The sequence below is a fragment of the Harpia harpyja genome, chromosome 24 (assembly GCF_026419915.1).
Source record: "Harpia harpyja isolate bHarHar1 chromosome 24, bHarHar1 primary haplotype, whole genome shotgun sequence".
Classification (NCBI taxonomy): Eukaryota; Metazoa; Chordata; class Aves; order Accipitriformes; family Accipitridae; genus Harpia; species Harpia harpyja.
The window spans coordinates 220,773-235,972 of record NC_068963.1 but is presented as its reverse complement, the minus strand read 5'-3'; the positions used below and the strand labels follow the sequence as shown (position 1 = coordinate 235,972).

Genomic DNA, 15,200 nt, shown 5'->3' with positions numbered 1-15,200 from the left:
ACACTCACAGGATATAGTGCAGACTCTCAGACTACAGTAGACGTTAACTATTGCTATGTTTTGACTGTAGAACTTGAATATGTGTTTAATTTTTTGTGAACAGATAGATGACTCTCCTGCATCTCTTTCTGTGGCCCACCTTGCTAAGGTATATATATATTCTTGTCAAATTCTTTAAAAAAAAGGTGTTTGCTTTGTTTTTTAAAATCTTATACTGTGATCTGTAGCTGGATAACTGTTGTAATGGAAACAAAACTTTAATTTAATTTTTATTAATTTAAAGTATTAATTTTAACTTTAAAATGTGTGTCTATTTTGGTACTACCCTGTAAAGAGTAGTTCCCACTTTGGGAAGATAGAAGGGGAGTACCTTATCAGCCTCAACGTAATGTTGCACTATTATTCATGTTCCAGACACAAAGAAGTAGCACTTCAGAAGCTGTTTACCATTTCTCATATGTTTCATTAATTTTGCATTGGAAACTAACAGTTTTTACAGAAGAATTTAATTGGCTGTAAGTTACGGACATTTGGAGGGGGGAGTGTGCAACAGCCAAAAGAGAATCGTTTCTCTAACACGGACAATTGCATGGCTGTTTTTGAATTTCTAGTCATTAAAGTTACAGATCCATTCTTTTAATGCTGCACAGTTTCATAAATACTAGTATATAGATAGTGGACAACATCATCTAATTTGTTTGAATGCAGACTGTGTAAAGTGTGAAAATGTACCTGATTGTTTATAGGAATATACCAATGTGTATGTGTGGCATATTAGCAGATGTGACCTTCTGGAACTGTTGTAATGCCATGTTTTGCTATGGAACTGCTTGCATTTTTTGCTCAACAATGTGTACCTTCCTCTGGGAAAGCACTACTGGCTGCACTTTGTGAAAAGGCATAGTGCTAGCCAATGAAATAACTAGTCTTTAAAGTTACAAAGCTTAGAGAGGGCAGGGCCTAATGCAGAGGAGCTAGTTCCTTCTTCTGAAAAGGAAGGCTGGAGTTCATTTCCAAGAAAGAGGAATCTCTTCACACTGGTCACTTCTTTCCCCTCTCACCGAAGAAATTAAATTGTGTGCATTTGGGGAAAAAAAAAAAAAAAAAGAAATGTTTGGAAGGTAGCCACCAAAAGAACTTGGTCTCCATTAGTGCTGTCCCTAAACGTGTCCTTGGTTCTGTAAACTTATGCCAAATTTTACGCTAAAATGTGAAGAAACGTCCTTGTGGTGTACACATTTAACCTTTTGAGAAAATTTCAGTATTTCAGAAAAATACAGGAACATAATGTAAAGCAGCTCAAACCTGTCACTTACTCTAACCTCTTTAGTGCAGACTGGCTTGGCACGGAGGCGATGTGTTAAGAGTTTTCGGGTTTATTATTACTACGTGAGAAATGCCATATTTGAATTTTGGTCTATTCCTACTAATGTGTTGTGGGTTTTGGATGTGTTTTGTAAACTGTTTGGGTTTAAAGAAATTAGTCAAGTATCTGTAAATTTTTCTGTAAATGTTAATGGAAATGATTTCATAGGTGTTGATCTGGATTATGTTACTGTTGAAAAAAACCCGGTGTCTACGAAACATCCATTTAATAGAATGTTGAAACTAGTTGGTTGCTTTTGTGAATGAATGCATATAAAAACAAAACCATGAGTGGTTGATCTGAATGCTAGGTGCTTGAAGGTCCACATCATTTACAGCCTCTCCCTTAGACCCTGCTTGGATCTGGACTAGTGTGAAATAAAAATATTGGAACAAATACTACTTCAAAAAAACAGCTGGCTGCAATAATTTGAAAGATCTAGTTCTGCATAAGGTTGATATTACAATTTGTATGTTAAAAGGACACAGTGAACTGGAAGAAACTGCAGGTTGTGCTTACTGTAGTTAAATCACTTAATATGAAGAAGTTAGTAGAGGGGGAAACATGCAGTGTGGACTGCCCACAGCACATGATGGTCAAATTTGTAGTGACAAGAATCTTTTGTCTTGCTGAGGGATTATAAAAAGCTTGCTTCCCTTTAATGCTTCTGTGTCAGAAGCTGCATTTCAGCAAGCAAAAACAACTTCCCTGACTCTTGTGTGTCCCTTCAATGCTGCAAAATGTAAAGAAGGATACTTGCATGCATCTTTCTCAATTAAATGTAAAGTGGATGTCTTCTTCAAATAGGCTGGAGCTTAAAAAACGCCTTAAATATACTGGATCGTGTAATGTTGTCTACATATAGCTTCGGTCCACTTGGAAGACAATTGGATTGATTACGCAAGTCTTTCTGTAAGGTACAAACAGAGCCTAAGGTTTTGAGTGCCCAAGAATGCTCTTGTCAAGTAGGTTAACACGCACACAAACACCATGTAATAATGGTGTAAGGGCTCCCCAGAACATCTTCAGGACAATGGTATTTTCTATAAGCAGCTGTTTTCATGCAACCTCAGGTAGTGTTGTGCTGCTCTTTACAGGACTGGGTGAGCGGTGTTGTCTTTGGCTGTGTGGGCTTAAACGTGTTTCTAATGTGCGTGTCAAATAATTGCCTGTCAAACAGACTGCCAATCTGGCTGAAGCCAGTGCTTCTGAAGAAGATAAACTAAAAGCTATGATGACCCAGTCCTGCCATGAATATGATCCAGTCAAGTAAGTGTTGATAATGTCAAATCTGTTCTTTGAAGATTATGGACAAAACTGTAGAGGTGTTTGGTTTAACAAGAGAGACACATGCATACCTTGTTCTTTTATTCCCCCAAAACTTGTAGTTACATGAAGAAACCCTTGGGTCCACCTCCATCATCATATACTTGCCATCGTTGCAGAAAACCTGGCCACTATATAAAGAACTGCCCAACAAATGGGGTAAGATTGTGGGGGACTTCTGGTGTTACTTAGTTTTTAATTGTTTTACCCTGGCAGTTAGGTAACAAGTACATGAATGCTGACGTGAAGAATTGTTTCTCTTGGGGTGAAATACAGAGGTTATATGGCCACGTTGCAAAGCCTTTCAGAATTCGAGGGAAACCTGGAATTAGAAATGTAAAATTTTCTTTTTTCTAGGTCATGGACATGAAATGTGTCCATAGATCTTTCTCTGTGAACTTTCATGCGTGTTTTTGTACATTTCAATGTCATTGGAAATTTTTCTGGTTTTAACTCTTTTTAATGACAGTTCATAGTTTTTAGTATTTCGTCTAAAAAGAAGATGTTTCTGTTGACCCCATCTACTGAACATTTGTGTGTTTTAATTAGACAAGCCTCTGGTTGTGTCTTCATGCCATTTAAAGTTAGTCACTGAATGTATATGCATGAGGTATGAACTCCACCTTCATATAGATACGGTGAACGTAAGTTTCCCCAGTGAGTGATTCGGAGCACTGAATTAAGCTCTCCCTCTGAATTGCCCTTTGGAGGAGGAGGAGCGGGTTTGTGTCTCTTCTCTGAGCGGATGGTGAGCTAAGGGCTGTTTCACCCTTAAGGAACCTGAAGTTAAGCCAAAGAATGTCGACCGAGTTCAAAACACTGCTCAAGCCTTTGGAACATCCTGGCTGTATTCATTTAGGAAAAGAAGTATTTTAGTCAAGCGACCCTTACGCTAGGTAAAAGGAGAGGATTAAAGGCTTTTGCTGCTTAAAATAATCATTGAAATGTCATTTTAAGTGTGGGTCTTAAGATGCGGTATGTCTGCATTTCTTGTCTCAACAGGACGAAAGTTTTGGGTCTGTTCCCAGAATGAAAAAGAGCACAGGAATTCCAAGGAGTTTCTTGGTGGAGGTGAAAGATCCCAATACGAAGGGTGTTATGCTGACAAAAACTGGAAAATACGCAATACTGTGTCTTAATGTGTAAGTATGGAATTCATTGGACCGACCAAAAAGTGAACGAGAGAAACCATGCGTAAATGTCTGTATTGGCTTTGTCTGGCAAGGTTTTGGTAGCGGGGGGGGTTACAGGGGTGGCTTCTGTAAGAAGCTGCTGGAAGCTTCCCCTGTGTTCGAGAGAGCCCATACCAGCCGGCTCTAAGATGGACCCGCTGCCGGCCAAGGCCGAGCCAATAAGCGATAGTGGTAACGCCTCTGTGATAACATTTTTAAGAAGGGAAAAAATGTTGGGAGAGAGGGAAAACGGCAGCTGGAGAGAGGAGTGAGAACATGTGAGAGAAACAACCCTGCAGACACCAAGGTCAGTGAAGAAGGAGGGGAGGAGGTGGTCCAGGCGCCAGAGCAGAGATTCCCCTGCAGCCTGTGGGGAAGACCATGGTGAGGCAGGCTGTCCCCCTGCAGCCCATGGAGGTCCACGGTGGAGCAGATATCCACCTGCAGCCTGTGGAGGACCCCACGCCGGAGCAGGTGGGTTCCCGAAGGAGGCTGTGACCCCGTGGGAACCCCGCGCTGGAGCAGGCTCCTGGCAGGACCTGTGGCCCCGTGGAGAGAGGAGCCCATGCTGGAGCAGGCTCGCTGACAGAACTTGTGACCCCGTGGGGGACCCACGCTGGAGCAGTGTGCTCCTGAAGCACTGCAGCCCATGGGAAGGACCCACGCTGGAGAAGTTCATGGAGAACTGTCTCCCGTGGGAGGGACCCTGCACTGGAGTAGGGGAAGAGTGAGGAGTCCTTTCCCTGAGGAGGAAGGAGCGGCAGAGACAACGTGTGATGAACTGACCGTAAACCCCATTCCCCATCCCCCGGTGCCGCTGGGGGGGAGGGTAGGTAGAGAATTCGGGAGTAAAGCTGTGCCTGGGAAGAAGGGAGGGGTGGAGGGAAGATGTTCTGAGATTTGGTTTTATTTCTCATTGCCCTGCTCTGGTTGATTTGTAATAAATTGAGTTAATTTTCCCCAAGCTGAGTCTGTTTTGCCCGTGATGGTAATTGGTGAGTGATCTCTCCTGTCCTTATCTCAATGCACAAGCTCTTTGTTATATTTTCTCTCCCCTGTCCAGCTGAGGAGGGGGAGTGATAGAATGGCTTTGGTGGGCACCTGGCGTCCAGCCAGGGTCAACCCACCACAACATCTGAGTGGCAATGCAACGAGGTTGACCTGCATCTGTAATGAGGAGGGAGGAAGCATTGTCATTGTATCTTAACCTTAAAATCTGTGATGCTTTCTAATGTTAAAATAGGGTGGTCCTACTGTTCATGCCCCTGGAACTTGGTTAAACTTGTGATATGCTAAGAACCTGTATTTCTGCAAAAGATTTCCATAGTGGTTACAGCGGGAGTCGTTCTCTTTGAAAGCTCGTTTTGCTTCTGCTTTGTGTTTCAAAGGCTTCTTGCAAAGTTTAACAAATAGCTGTTGGACTGAGATTTCCTCCCTCTGAGTTTTAGTAGATCTTATGGGTGAAACAGGCTGCAGATTTCCTGTTGCTATGAACTAAGAAAATACTGCTGTGTGCTGACAAGAGTGGCTGTTTTAAAATGCGCTTGGTAGCACTTTTGGGTTTCTGTCGTGGATCTCCTTTTGTAGAAGCTGCAACATGGACTTCTTCCATTTATAAAATGTAATTACTGGCAGACTAAGTTACCCTGAGCCTGAAATTTACATTTACCCTCTGGCAAAGGAGAGGTGGGACTCATTTCACCTGATTTCTAGCTGTCAAGAAATGATTTTTCTCATCTGAGCTAATTTCTTTGTTGATCCACTGAATGGGAGAGCTCTGCAGCAGGAACATTGTTCCCCCCTGCCTATTCTAGTGTGGTGGCTATAGAAAAGTAGTTTCAACTAAATGCCTATGTTTTAGAAGGCTAATGTGGAGTGAGAAGAATTCCATCTCCTGTCTTCTTTTGATAATATCCAAAGCTTGGAAAAGTTTTCCTTTACCCATCTTTAATTTGTTTCTTTTTCCTTGCCACCCCTCCTCCAGGGAAGCTTATACTAGAAGAAAGAAGGAAAAGCCTCCCTTTTTACCAGAGGAGCCATCCTCTTCCTCCTCAGATGATCCTATTCCAGATGAGATTTTATGTCTCATTTGTAAGGAGATAATGACTGATGCAGCTATTATTCCCTGCTGTGGAAACAGTTATTGTGATGAATGTAAGTCTGAACTCCCATGTTTGTTAATTCAAAACAGCACATCTGCTCTTCTGAAAGCAGAAAGAGGAGATAGCGAAATTACTTTGTTACCAGTTCTATTTTATACTTAAGTATACCCTGAATAGGAAAGGGCTCTTCTCGTATAAAGGGGAAAAAAAGCCACAGAGCTTTAATAGTTAAATAAATAAATAGTAAAATAAATAGCTTTTTAGTTAAATTTACATGCGGAAGGATGAGTATGAGAGGAGTGGCTGGTTGTGCAGGTGATTGCAGTATTGGATATTGAATGCATTTAGTTTGCCCACAGCCCTTTCTCTCATACAAAACTATATAGCCAACTCTGGTGACTTACGGTGGTCTGCAACAAACGGATAGTTAGTTAGAGGCATTTAATCCACATTTTTCTCCACGGGAGAGTTGGTTAAAACCTTCAGAACTCGAACCTACTAATGGTTTTTTGAACGTACTATTCGTTTTTTTGAGACAAGTTTTATTCATTAACCTTGAGGGTGGGGACTTCTCACTGTACTATATAGTGGGAAAAAGACTAGCTGAAAGATCAAGACACAGCCTACTCTACATCTTCAAATGTTACAACAGTGACATACCAAAACTCTAGAGTTATTTGCTGCCTACTAGAAATTTTTTACGCTATTGAACCTTTATAGCTTCATGCTCTCAATTCAAGACCATATTCACCTGTTAATCATATACGTGTTTTTATAGTTGATTAGAACCCCCAAAACTTCCTTAGTTTGGCTAAATGCTATTTTGATTATTCTAATTATACACAGGTATTAGAACAGCCTTACTGGAATCTGAGGAACATAGATGCCCAAAGTGTCATCAGACAGGTGTTTCGCCTGATGCTTTAGTGGCCAACAAGTGCCTGCGCCGGGTAACATGATGACTTTTACGTAAAGTGCTTGTAAGAATAGGCTATTTGTAAAAAGCCGAAAGGGAAGGAAATATTAATTTACATCTGCTTAAGCAAGGTTGAATTGAATAAGGCTAAATTTACCTTTCAAGTACATTATCTGTTATCACAGAAGCTTACAACTCCTTAGAGACAATCTGGCAAATTCAGGTCATGCTTTTGTTTAACGTGATTGCCTCGCTTTCAAATTCTGTGTTAACACGGAAGTACTTTAAATACAGACACTCTGAGTTACCAATCACTAGTATCAGTGTTTAATGTGATGTGTTCGTGTATCGGCATGTTGATTTCTTTTGGGATTGATAGCATTTACAGAAACACACAAGTAATTTTACTCTGTGGAGGCTTTTGTTCGTATATCTGCTGAAGTTTCATATTACCTTTTTGTAAATGTTTTTCTGCCTCTAGGCTGTGAGCAACTTCAAAAATAGAGCTGGTTACAGAAAAAGGCACCGTCAGCAGATTTGGCACCAACAGCAGCAGCAGCTGCCACTGCCGCCACCACCACTCGTGATTCTTACACCTCCTGCTGCTCTGGTGACTGCTGCTGAACCTTCTACATATTTGTCTCTGTCAATCAGCAGTTTGTTGGAAGAGAAGGTAAGCTTTGTTTCAACATTTGCAGCGATTCTTGTATTTTAGTAGAGCTAATTTTCCAACTGTCTGCATTTATTCACAAGGGCTGTCAGATTCCTGTACTAAGACAACCAGCATTACCAAGTCATCTGGGCCCCCAAGGACAATCAACACTTACCACTGGTAAGGAACTGTAACTTTAGAATTTCTTTTAAAAAATGATCTTCAGATAAACTGAATGGGATTTTTTGCTTTTTCCTCTCTCCACTCCAAAAGGTCATCCAGCGAGAGCCAGTACAATTTGCTCAGCAGGTGGCAGACCAGGCTGGGAACTGTAAGTATTCTACAGAAATTCAATGTATTACTACTTGTAACCTGTTAAATGAGGCTGTAACACATAAATTCTACAACAGCTGATTTATAATGAAGTAAGTGTGCACAGACAGTTGTGTAGAATACAAGTGGTCATGAATTTTTAAATGGCCTAATTTGAATTGGTTTTAACAAAGGGGTATGTGCTCCCAGTAAGATTATTTACAATAAAAGTCCAGTGCCTAATTGAAAAGAGGACTCTGAAAAATGAACACTTTTTGAGGAAACCATAAGTACATATAAAAATCAAATATACTTAAAGGATCAGGTGGAAAAGCCACCCTTTTGCTTACTGGCTGTATAAGGCTGAAGAAATTGATTTCCCAATAGAAATCAGCCTCCAGCATTCTTTTTTGAACAACTTAGTTGATTCTGATTGAGCAAATCATTGGAAAAGTCAAGGCTGTTATTTTATGACAATTTTGAGTTTCTTCAATTTACTCATCTCAAATAGCCAAGCTGCTTTCTCTCCCTTGGAAAGAGAAGAATGTGTTTTATCTGTTATTGCTGTGCCAAGTCAGTCCTTCATTTTTTTATATACTTGATGTTAGATAGACTGTAAGGGTGCACTGTGTTTATAAAATCTTAAAGAGAAATCCAAACAAAAATCGGGATCCATCCCACAGATGATTTAAAATCTCAGATTCAGTAAGCAAGAAAATAACAATGCAGGGACAAGAACAGGCCAAGTACATCATCATGAGGCAACAGCACAGGAAGCGTATGTGGAAGAGGTTAAAAGAAGTTTGAGAGAAGATGAGTTAATATTTGTGCAGTACTTTGAAGGTTAGAAGTGCGAAATATTAAGTGTCTCAAGGAGTAGCAGAGGAGCGGTGCGCACATGGCACGTGGGAGATGGGAGTCTCTGTTAAGCACGGGCAGCCTCCACCCACAGTTGCAAAGGTGAATGCAAGGAGAGAAGACCGAGGGAAGTGTTGGGGGTGAGGATGTGGAAGGCAAGTATGAGGATCAAGAAATGAGTGTAATCTCAAATGAACGGAAAGCAGGGAGAAAAATGCTTAAGTTGAGAACAAGAAGTGCTCGCCACCATGCTCCCGCTTCCTTCGCTTTCCTCTTCAAAATCAGACACAAACAGTGACACATGTTTTTGGGTTTCTTTAGAGGTCCAAATCGAGGACGCCTGCCCAGTGAATGTACCCAAAGGACTCAGGCCCCAGCACTACCAGAACCAACACCAGTCTTTGTGCCTGTGCCTCCAGCTCCCTCGTATCCTCCAGCACGCCATGCACTTCCTCTTCCACTGGGGGTACCACCACCACCGTTTCCTCCTCAGTTTCCACGTGGTCAGCCTCCATCTGCTGGGTGCACTGTCCCCCCTCCAGGATATCCCCCAGCTCCTGCAAACACGTCATCAGCTTGTGTTCCAAGAGCAGTACCCATGTCTCATTCAATTACCATCCCAAGGACACAAGCATCTCCTTTCTCTAGGGAGGAGTTTTACAGAGAACAACGGAGTCTTAAAGAGGAGTAAGTATTTGGCTCAATGAAGCTGCGTTGTTCTTCATTTTTGTATTTTGATCGCATATCGAGCTGCAGTTACACTCAAGTGCACCTGACAAGCAAAAATGACAGTGTTTTTTCCAATATACTTTTTTGTTGCAGATGGTAAACATGCAAAACTAAACCAAGACAAATGTAATTCTAAAACTTTCCCTAAAACTTGTAGGAATGCTAAACTGTTTTTGCTGAAATAGGATGTTCCCCTTTTGCATTTGCATGCAGTCTATATTTTCTCATATTGGCCATGTTTTGTTTGTTGGTGCCTTTTTGTAATAAAGGTCAAACTGATTTTAACAGGGAAAAGAAAAAGTCCAAACTCGATGAGTTTGCAAGTGCTTTTGCTAAGGAATTGATGGAATGTAAAAAGATTCCAAAGGAGCGTAGGCATTCGTTTCCCAGGTAACTGGTTTACATGTCTGTAATGGAGAAGCAGGTTGTCTGGAAGAATCAGGGGGAGTTCCACTCCACCTCTCTCTCATTGAATGGATTGGATGATTCAAGGGATTGGCAGGGATAGGAGTTTCATATGTAGGTTACTAGCTCAGATATGGCAGAGATTACAGTTGTCTGGTAGTTATAATGGGGCAGCAGTTGTTAAGGAACAGGTGTCTCTTTTCCTAAAGCTTCTCTGCAGTGACATCCTTCACCTCCTGAGAGCCGTGAGGAGGCTAGAAACTGAATAGGTGTACTAGCCAGATTTTCTGCATCTCCCTATTCTGATTGTAACCATTACCTCAAAGCACATCGGAGGAGATAATTGTCTGCATTTCCTCTTTTGTCTGTCTCCTGTGGATACACGGAGAGATTTTAAGCTGGACTGCAAACTGGTGGCTTTCACTAGAATTTTGTTGACATTGTTAAATGAAAACCAAGAAAAACTTGTGAAGAAAAAACTCAGGGTAGCTGATGTTTTCTATCCCCCAATATCACTTGGGCAGGAGCCTGAATAGCTGTCTCTTAGTAATGCTGTCAGTATCTTTCCTAGAGTAATGACATTGAGTCATATTACTAGAGGCTGAGCTTAGAAGCGTTTAGATACGACTTTTTCTTGAACCGCTGTCACTATCCTTGGTTAGAGCTAGAGGTATGTGCAAGATTTTGCTAGGACATTGGGCTGGAAGTGTTGATTGTAAGACTGCAGTACAAGTATTTTGCACCCTGTACAAATTGCCAAAGAAGTAGTGAAGTTAAATAGACTAAGCTGGCATTTTAAAATTGAGCTTTACTGTCTTCAGGCCAAATCGTGTTTTCCTGATGTTTGATACTGCACTGTAGCCATTAAGACTTGCTCTTTTTGCATCTTACTGCAACAAAAATGATTTGCACTGCGTGTAGTTGCAGAGTAGTGAAAAAATGTGTGCATTCACATAGCAGTAGAGGCCACTATACACCACCTTAAATCAGCCAATAGCTATGGTAGTTCATGTGGTAGAAGCGAGTGGAAACAGACTTACCCTTCCTGTATGTTTTTCCACTAACAAAGCAACAGCTGTTCTGTCTTGTGAGCAGAAACTTTTACATGTTATTAAGTTCTTCAGTTGCCAGTAGCATTATGTCAGCAGCTGAAAGAACATAAGTGTATGGAGAGTCAAAAAACCCCAAACCAAATTTGGGAGGAAAAAACTGGGGAGAGTGACTGTTTTGAATTAACTTCTTGTGTGTGTGTGTTGTGTTTTTTTTAAGGTCCAAGCCTCCTTATAGTGCTTCATCTTACTCTAGAAGTTTCTATACCTACTCCAAGTCAAGATCAGATTCTTCCCCCTCTCGCTCCCCCTCTCGATCATTTTGTCGTTCCCATTTGCATTCCTACTCGCGATCGCGGCTGTATCCAAGAAGAGGCAAAGGGAAGAGTCGTAACTATTGTTCTAGATCAAGGTCACCTGGTAATAGAGCTGGAAATTACCCTGAAAAATCTTCTGGAAGAGCGAGCCATGTCATCAAAGATCCTACAAAATCAAAAGAGAAGGAAGTGGAATATCCACAGGATGATGGCAAAGGAAATAAACATAAAAAATACCAGAAGAGAAGAAAAGGAGATGAGAATGAAGGATTTCCTTCATTTTGTGAAAAGTCTCCTCGAATGGAACCTCCTGCGAAAAAAGTGAAGGAGGAGTTGCCAAAGACAGGCAGTGTTGAAACATCTTCCTCTCAAAGGGGTGAGAAGGTTCTTGGTACCCCACAGAAAATTCACCCAAAAGTGACAAAAGATCACCCAGAAACCAGACCAGCGAAGGAGGAAAAGGCAAAGAAAGACCACAAGGAAAATGACAGTGAGAGTAATGTATCTGCAAAAGATGAGGAAGCTGCAGGAAAAAATCCCAAAGACCCGAAAGAAAAGTCTGTTGATAAGGTGAAAGAGGATACAGCAGCACCTGCTGCAGTTGACCAGCCTGAAGCAAGCAGAAGTCAAAGCCGTCACAGTGTTAGCTGTAGTCAAAGCCCTTCTGAGAGTCAGCCTCGAAGCCACAGCAGCAGTGCCAGCTCAGGAGAGAGTCAAGACAGCAAGAAAAAGAAAAAGAAAAAAGAGAAGCAGCAGCACAAGAAGCATAAGAAGCACAAGAAGCATAAGAAACACAAGAAGCATAAGAAACACATTGGAAGCGAAGCGGAATTGGAAAAGAGCCAAAAACACAAACGCAAGAAGGAAAAATCGAAGGAGAGCAAAGATAAAGATAAGCAAACCGTGAAATCTGTCACTACATAGAATGAGGGATATTAAAAAAATGACTTAATTCCTAAGTCATCTCTATTAAATTTTGTTAAAATGTAAATGAATTCAAGCGTTGCAAATAGTGACATGGAAGACCCTGTGCTGCACTTAAAATATTGCTGCTTGATTATTTGATTTTTACATCAGAGCTTTATAAAAGTGAACATTTTGAACAGAATTGTGAGTTGTGGCCACGTATCATGAAAGGTTTTGCTGGGGCATGTTATTTTTGTTAATTAGTTAATTAGTTTGGGTGGAGTATACTGCAAAACTTTTCACAGCTGAATTTTTTTTTAATTGCCTGGCAGAAGAAGGTGGTACCTGTTATAAAATAGCAGCAGCAAAATGCTTTGCAGAATACATTACAGCCCTGCTATGTCACTTTTTGGTTATAGTAAGTTTTCAGTAAACTAGCCAACGTGATGAGATTTCCAGTGATAGCTGAACATGAGCAGAGAAGAGACTAGTGACAGAAAAAAGGTACCAGTAAAAGCTTGCTGGTAGCTAACATGTACGAAAAATAGCATATCAAGGGGTTTAATTTTGAAAAGACAGGTAGGACTTTAAATCCTTTGAACTGATGCAATGTGGGGAGGTGCTGCCAAGAGGCACGGTTTTTTCATGTGCCAAGTGGCCTTGTTTTTATATTGTAAAAGGTAGTATGTGGCCCCAAACATAGAGCCGCTATTCACAGCTGGTCCTGACTATTTTAGAATAACGTTCAATACAAAGCTGTCACATTTCAACCTTGTTCCAGTTTGTTTGGAAAGCTGCTGTCATTTGCCAGCAGACATTTACACATAGACTTTAGGATGCCCTGTAATCTGTATTTCCTCTCATAAGAATGCTGATCACCAAGGTGTTTGTGTTCTTTAAATAGAAGCTTTAGTAGTAGTATTTTCATATGGTGGTGCGGTGCCATGATACAGAGCTCACCCTTCCATTAAATGTGGGGTTCAGCAGATGAGTTTGGCAGAAGAAGAAAACCCACTAGAAAGGCAGGCTTCTGCTTTAAACTACTTTGAACAATGACAGGAAATCTAGAAAATGTAAAATTAAGTAGCTTGATAATTGTAAGGCAGACGTAATTTAAAAAAAAAAAAAAAAGGTGGCAGTGGTGGGTGTTGCTCAACTGTCAGAAAGCCAGCATGGTAAGAAACACTTCTCGTTGTGCATTAAGGGCATAACATCGTGGTAATGACTGAATTTAAAGACTGAATTCAGCAGTGAAAGCCCTCAACTGTTTGGCTATGGGATTTGCCCCAGAAGAGTTCTGTTTGGAAGTACGAAAAATTAAAGCAGCGTTTATTTTAGAGCTTCCTGCTTGCGGAGCCTATTTTGTTCAAAAAGTGTCATTGTTTATATGTGTTGTTACTGGGGTATTTAGCAGTACAGAAACAGTAAATAGTAATAGTAATAATTCATCTTGCTTTTCAGTGGGGGTGACTATCACATTTTAAATACTGGGTTAGAGATGGAGCATCCTGTACTTCTGACGGTTAAAACAAGAACAAACCAGAATCGGTACTGGATTTCACTTCCTGTAGTTTGTGCCTTTCCATGTCAAGGCATTCTTGGTGGACTTCAGGTGTTTTCTGCGCAAGGTAAAGCAGGCTTTCCAATTAAGCCACTCCAATTTTTACTTTCCAGAATCAAAAAGCACAGGACCGTAACAGTCTTTAAAAATGTGCTCATCTAGCATTTCCTATGTGTGGTCCAGGGAACTGGTATCACCAAAGTAAACACCAGATGCATGGGAATTGAAGGCAGCCTCAGACTCTCCCTTTGCCTAGTCTGTGCTCGTGATGGTGAGGCCATTGAAAACTGAAGATTTCTTTTGGACCGTTCTCTGTGAACATGCTTTGGCCTGATGAAACACAGAAAATTTAGGACTCGGCGAAGTGGGATTCTTACTTCCGTTGGAAGGTGTTAAGTATGCTTTATTATCAAGGTTCAGAATACTTAGTAAATTTGCGTGGGAATAAAATTTTGGACTTTTTTCTGGAGTAGCTCCATCAAACCAGGCAAAATTGTGTATTTTTATACAACCTTGTGCTGAAGAAGCCATAGTCGATGTCTGTCTTGTGCTCTGTTAAACTCCCCTCTGTTTTCAGAGCGCTATAGCAGCATTACTGATGATTTTTCAGTCTCCTGTGAATTTAGTTTACTCTGCACGTGGAGTTTCTTATGATTAATTTTTCCAAGTTTTTTGAGCTGAAGACACCTGGAATGCAGTTACGCTCAGGCCCGAGTAGGTAGTTTTTACTACAGTCATGTTTAGAAGTCTTCTGGCGGGATTTCTGAAGTGTTGATGCAGTGCCTACAGTAGTGTGAAGGGATGTATCCGAACAGGGCTCTCTGCGTGAGGGTAGATACTGGAACGCATTTGACTTCAGGTGGTGAAGTACAGTTAAGATGGTTTTAACCACAGTGAAGGACAGCATGCTTACAGAGCAAAGGAAGCTTTGACTGTTGTTCAGACATAAGAAACAGATGTTGACTCAGTGACTAAATTTCGTATGTTCCTTCTGGAACAATAGTGCTTGGCCATCATCTGCTAAAGGTAAGTGTGGCCTGTTCCACATGTGTGAAATGATCACAGATCCCTGTGTCTGTCTTCAGAGAACCCTTGGATGAATATCCCTCATCTCCCCTCTTCAGTTGAGGCTAAATGTGTCTGGTTTCAACATAGTGATAGGCAGCAACTCTTAAGCTGGAAAAGCTCAGGCATGACAAGAAGCCCACCCTGATCTGATTGATGTGGTAGAAAAGAAGACAGAAAAGGAGCACGGCAAAGGCAGCTGTTAAAATAGCGGCCGAAAGCTGGTCACTCCTGCATCCAAGGTGAGCAAGTGTGGGCTGGAGAGCCCGAGGGCTCTGCTGCTAAGGCTAGCCACAGTCTTTCAAAAGGGCCTTGGTAATTGCTGTCAGCCGGAGTCCTGTGACAGGGACAGTGGGGCCATCAGCCTGCAGCTCGACAGTGGTTACAAGTGCCACTGAAACACTGTTGATGACGGATGCTGTTCTGTGGGTTGCGTTTGGGGGTTTTTTTAAGCATTTTGTTGA

The 15,200-nt window shown here is 41.3% G+C and overlaps 1 protein-coding gene across 1 annotated transcript in view; it reads left to right on the top strand.

Annotated features, from left to right (window-relative positions):
- Positions 1-15,134, top strand: part of LOC128135752 (E3 ubiquitin-protein ligase RBBP6-like) — a 29,166-nt gene extending 14,032 nt beyond the window's left edge. Inside the window, exons 4-16 of the mRNA XM_052774814.1 lie at positions 104-148; positions 2,547-2,635; positions 2,755-2,851; positions 3,695-3,834; positions 5,849-6,018; positions 6,813-6,916; positions 7,364-7,555; positions 7,636-7,714; positions 7,808-7,865; positions 9,026-9,391; positions 9,722-9,823; positions 11,108-11,846; positions 15,066-15,134. Coding sequence (XP_052630774.1) covers positions 104-148; positions 2,547-2,635; positions 2,755-2,851; positions 3,695-3,834; positions 5,849-6,018; positions 6,813-6,916; positions 7,364-7,555; positions 7,636-7,714; positions 7,808-7,865; positions 9,026-9,391; positions 9,722-9,823; positions 11,108-11,846; positions 15,066-15,134 — 2,250 coding nt within the window. The remainder of the gene's footprint in view (positions 1-103; positions 149-2,546; positions 2,636-2,754; positions 2,852-3,694; positions 3,835-5,848; positions 6,019-6,812; positions 6,917-7,363; positions 7,556-7,635; positions 7,715-7,807; positions 7,866-9,025; positions 9,392-9,721; positions 9,824-11,107; positions 11,847-15,065) is intronic.
- Positions 15,135-15,200: the final 66 nt, after the last annotated feature.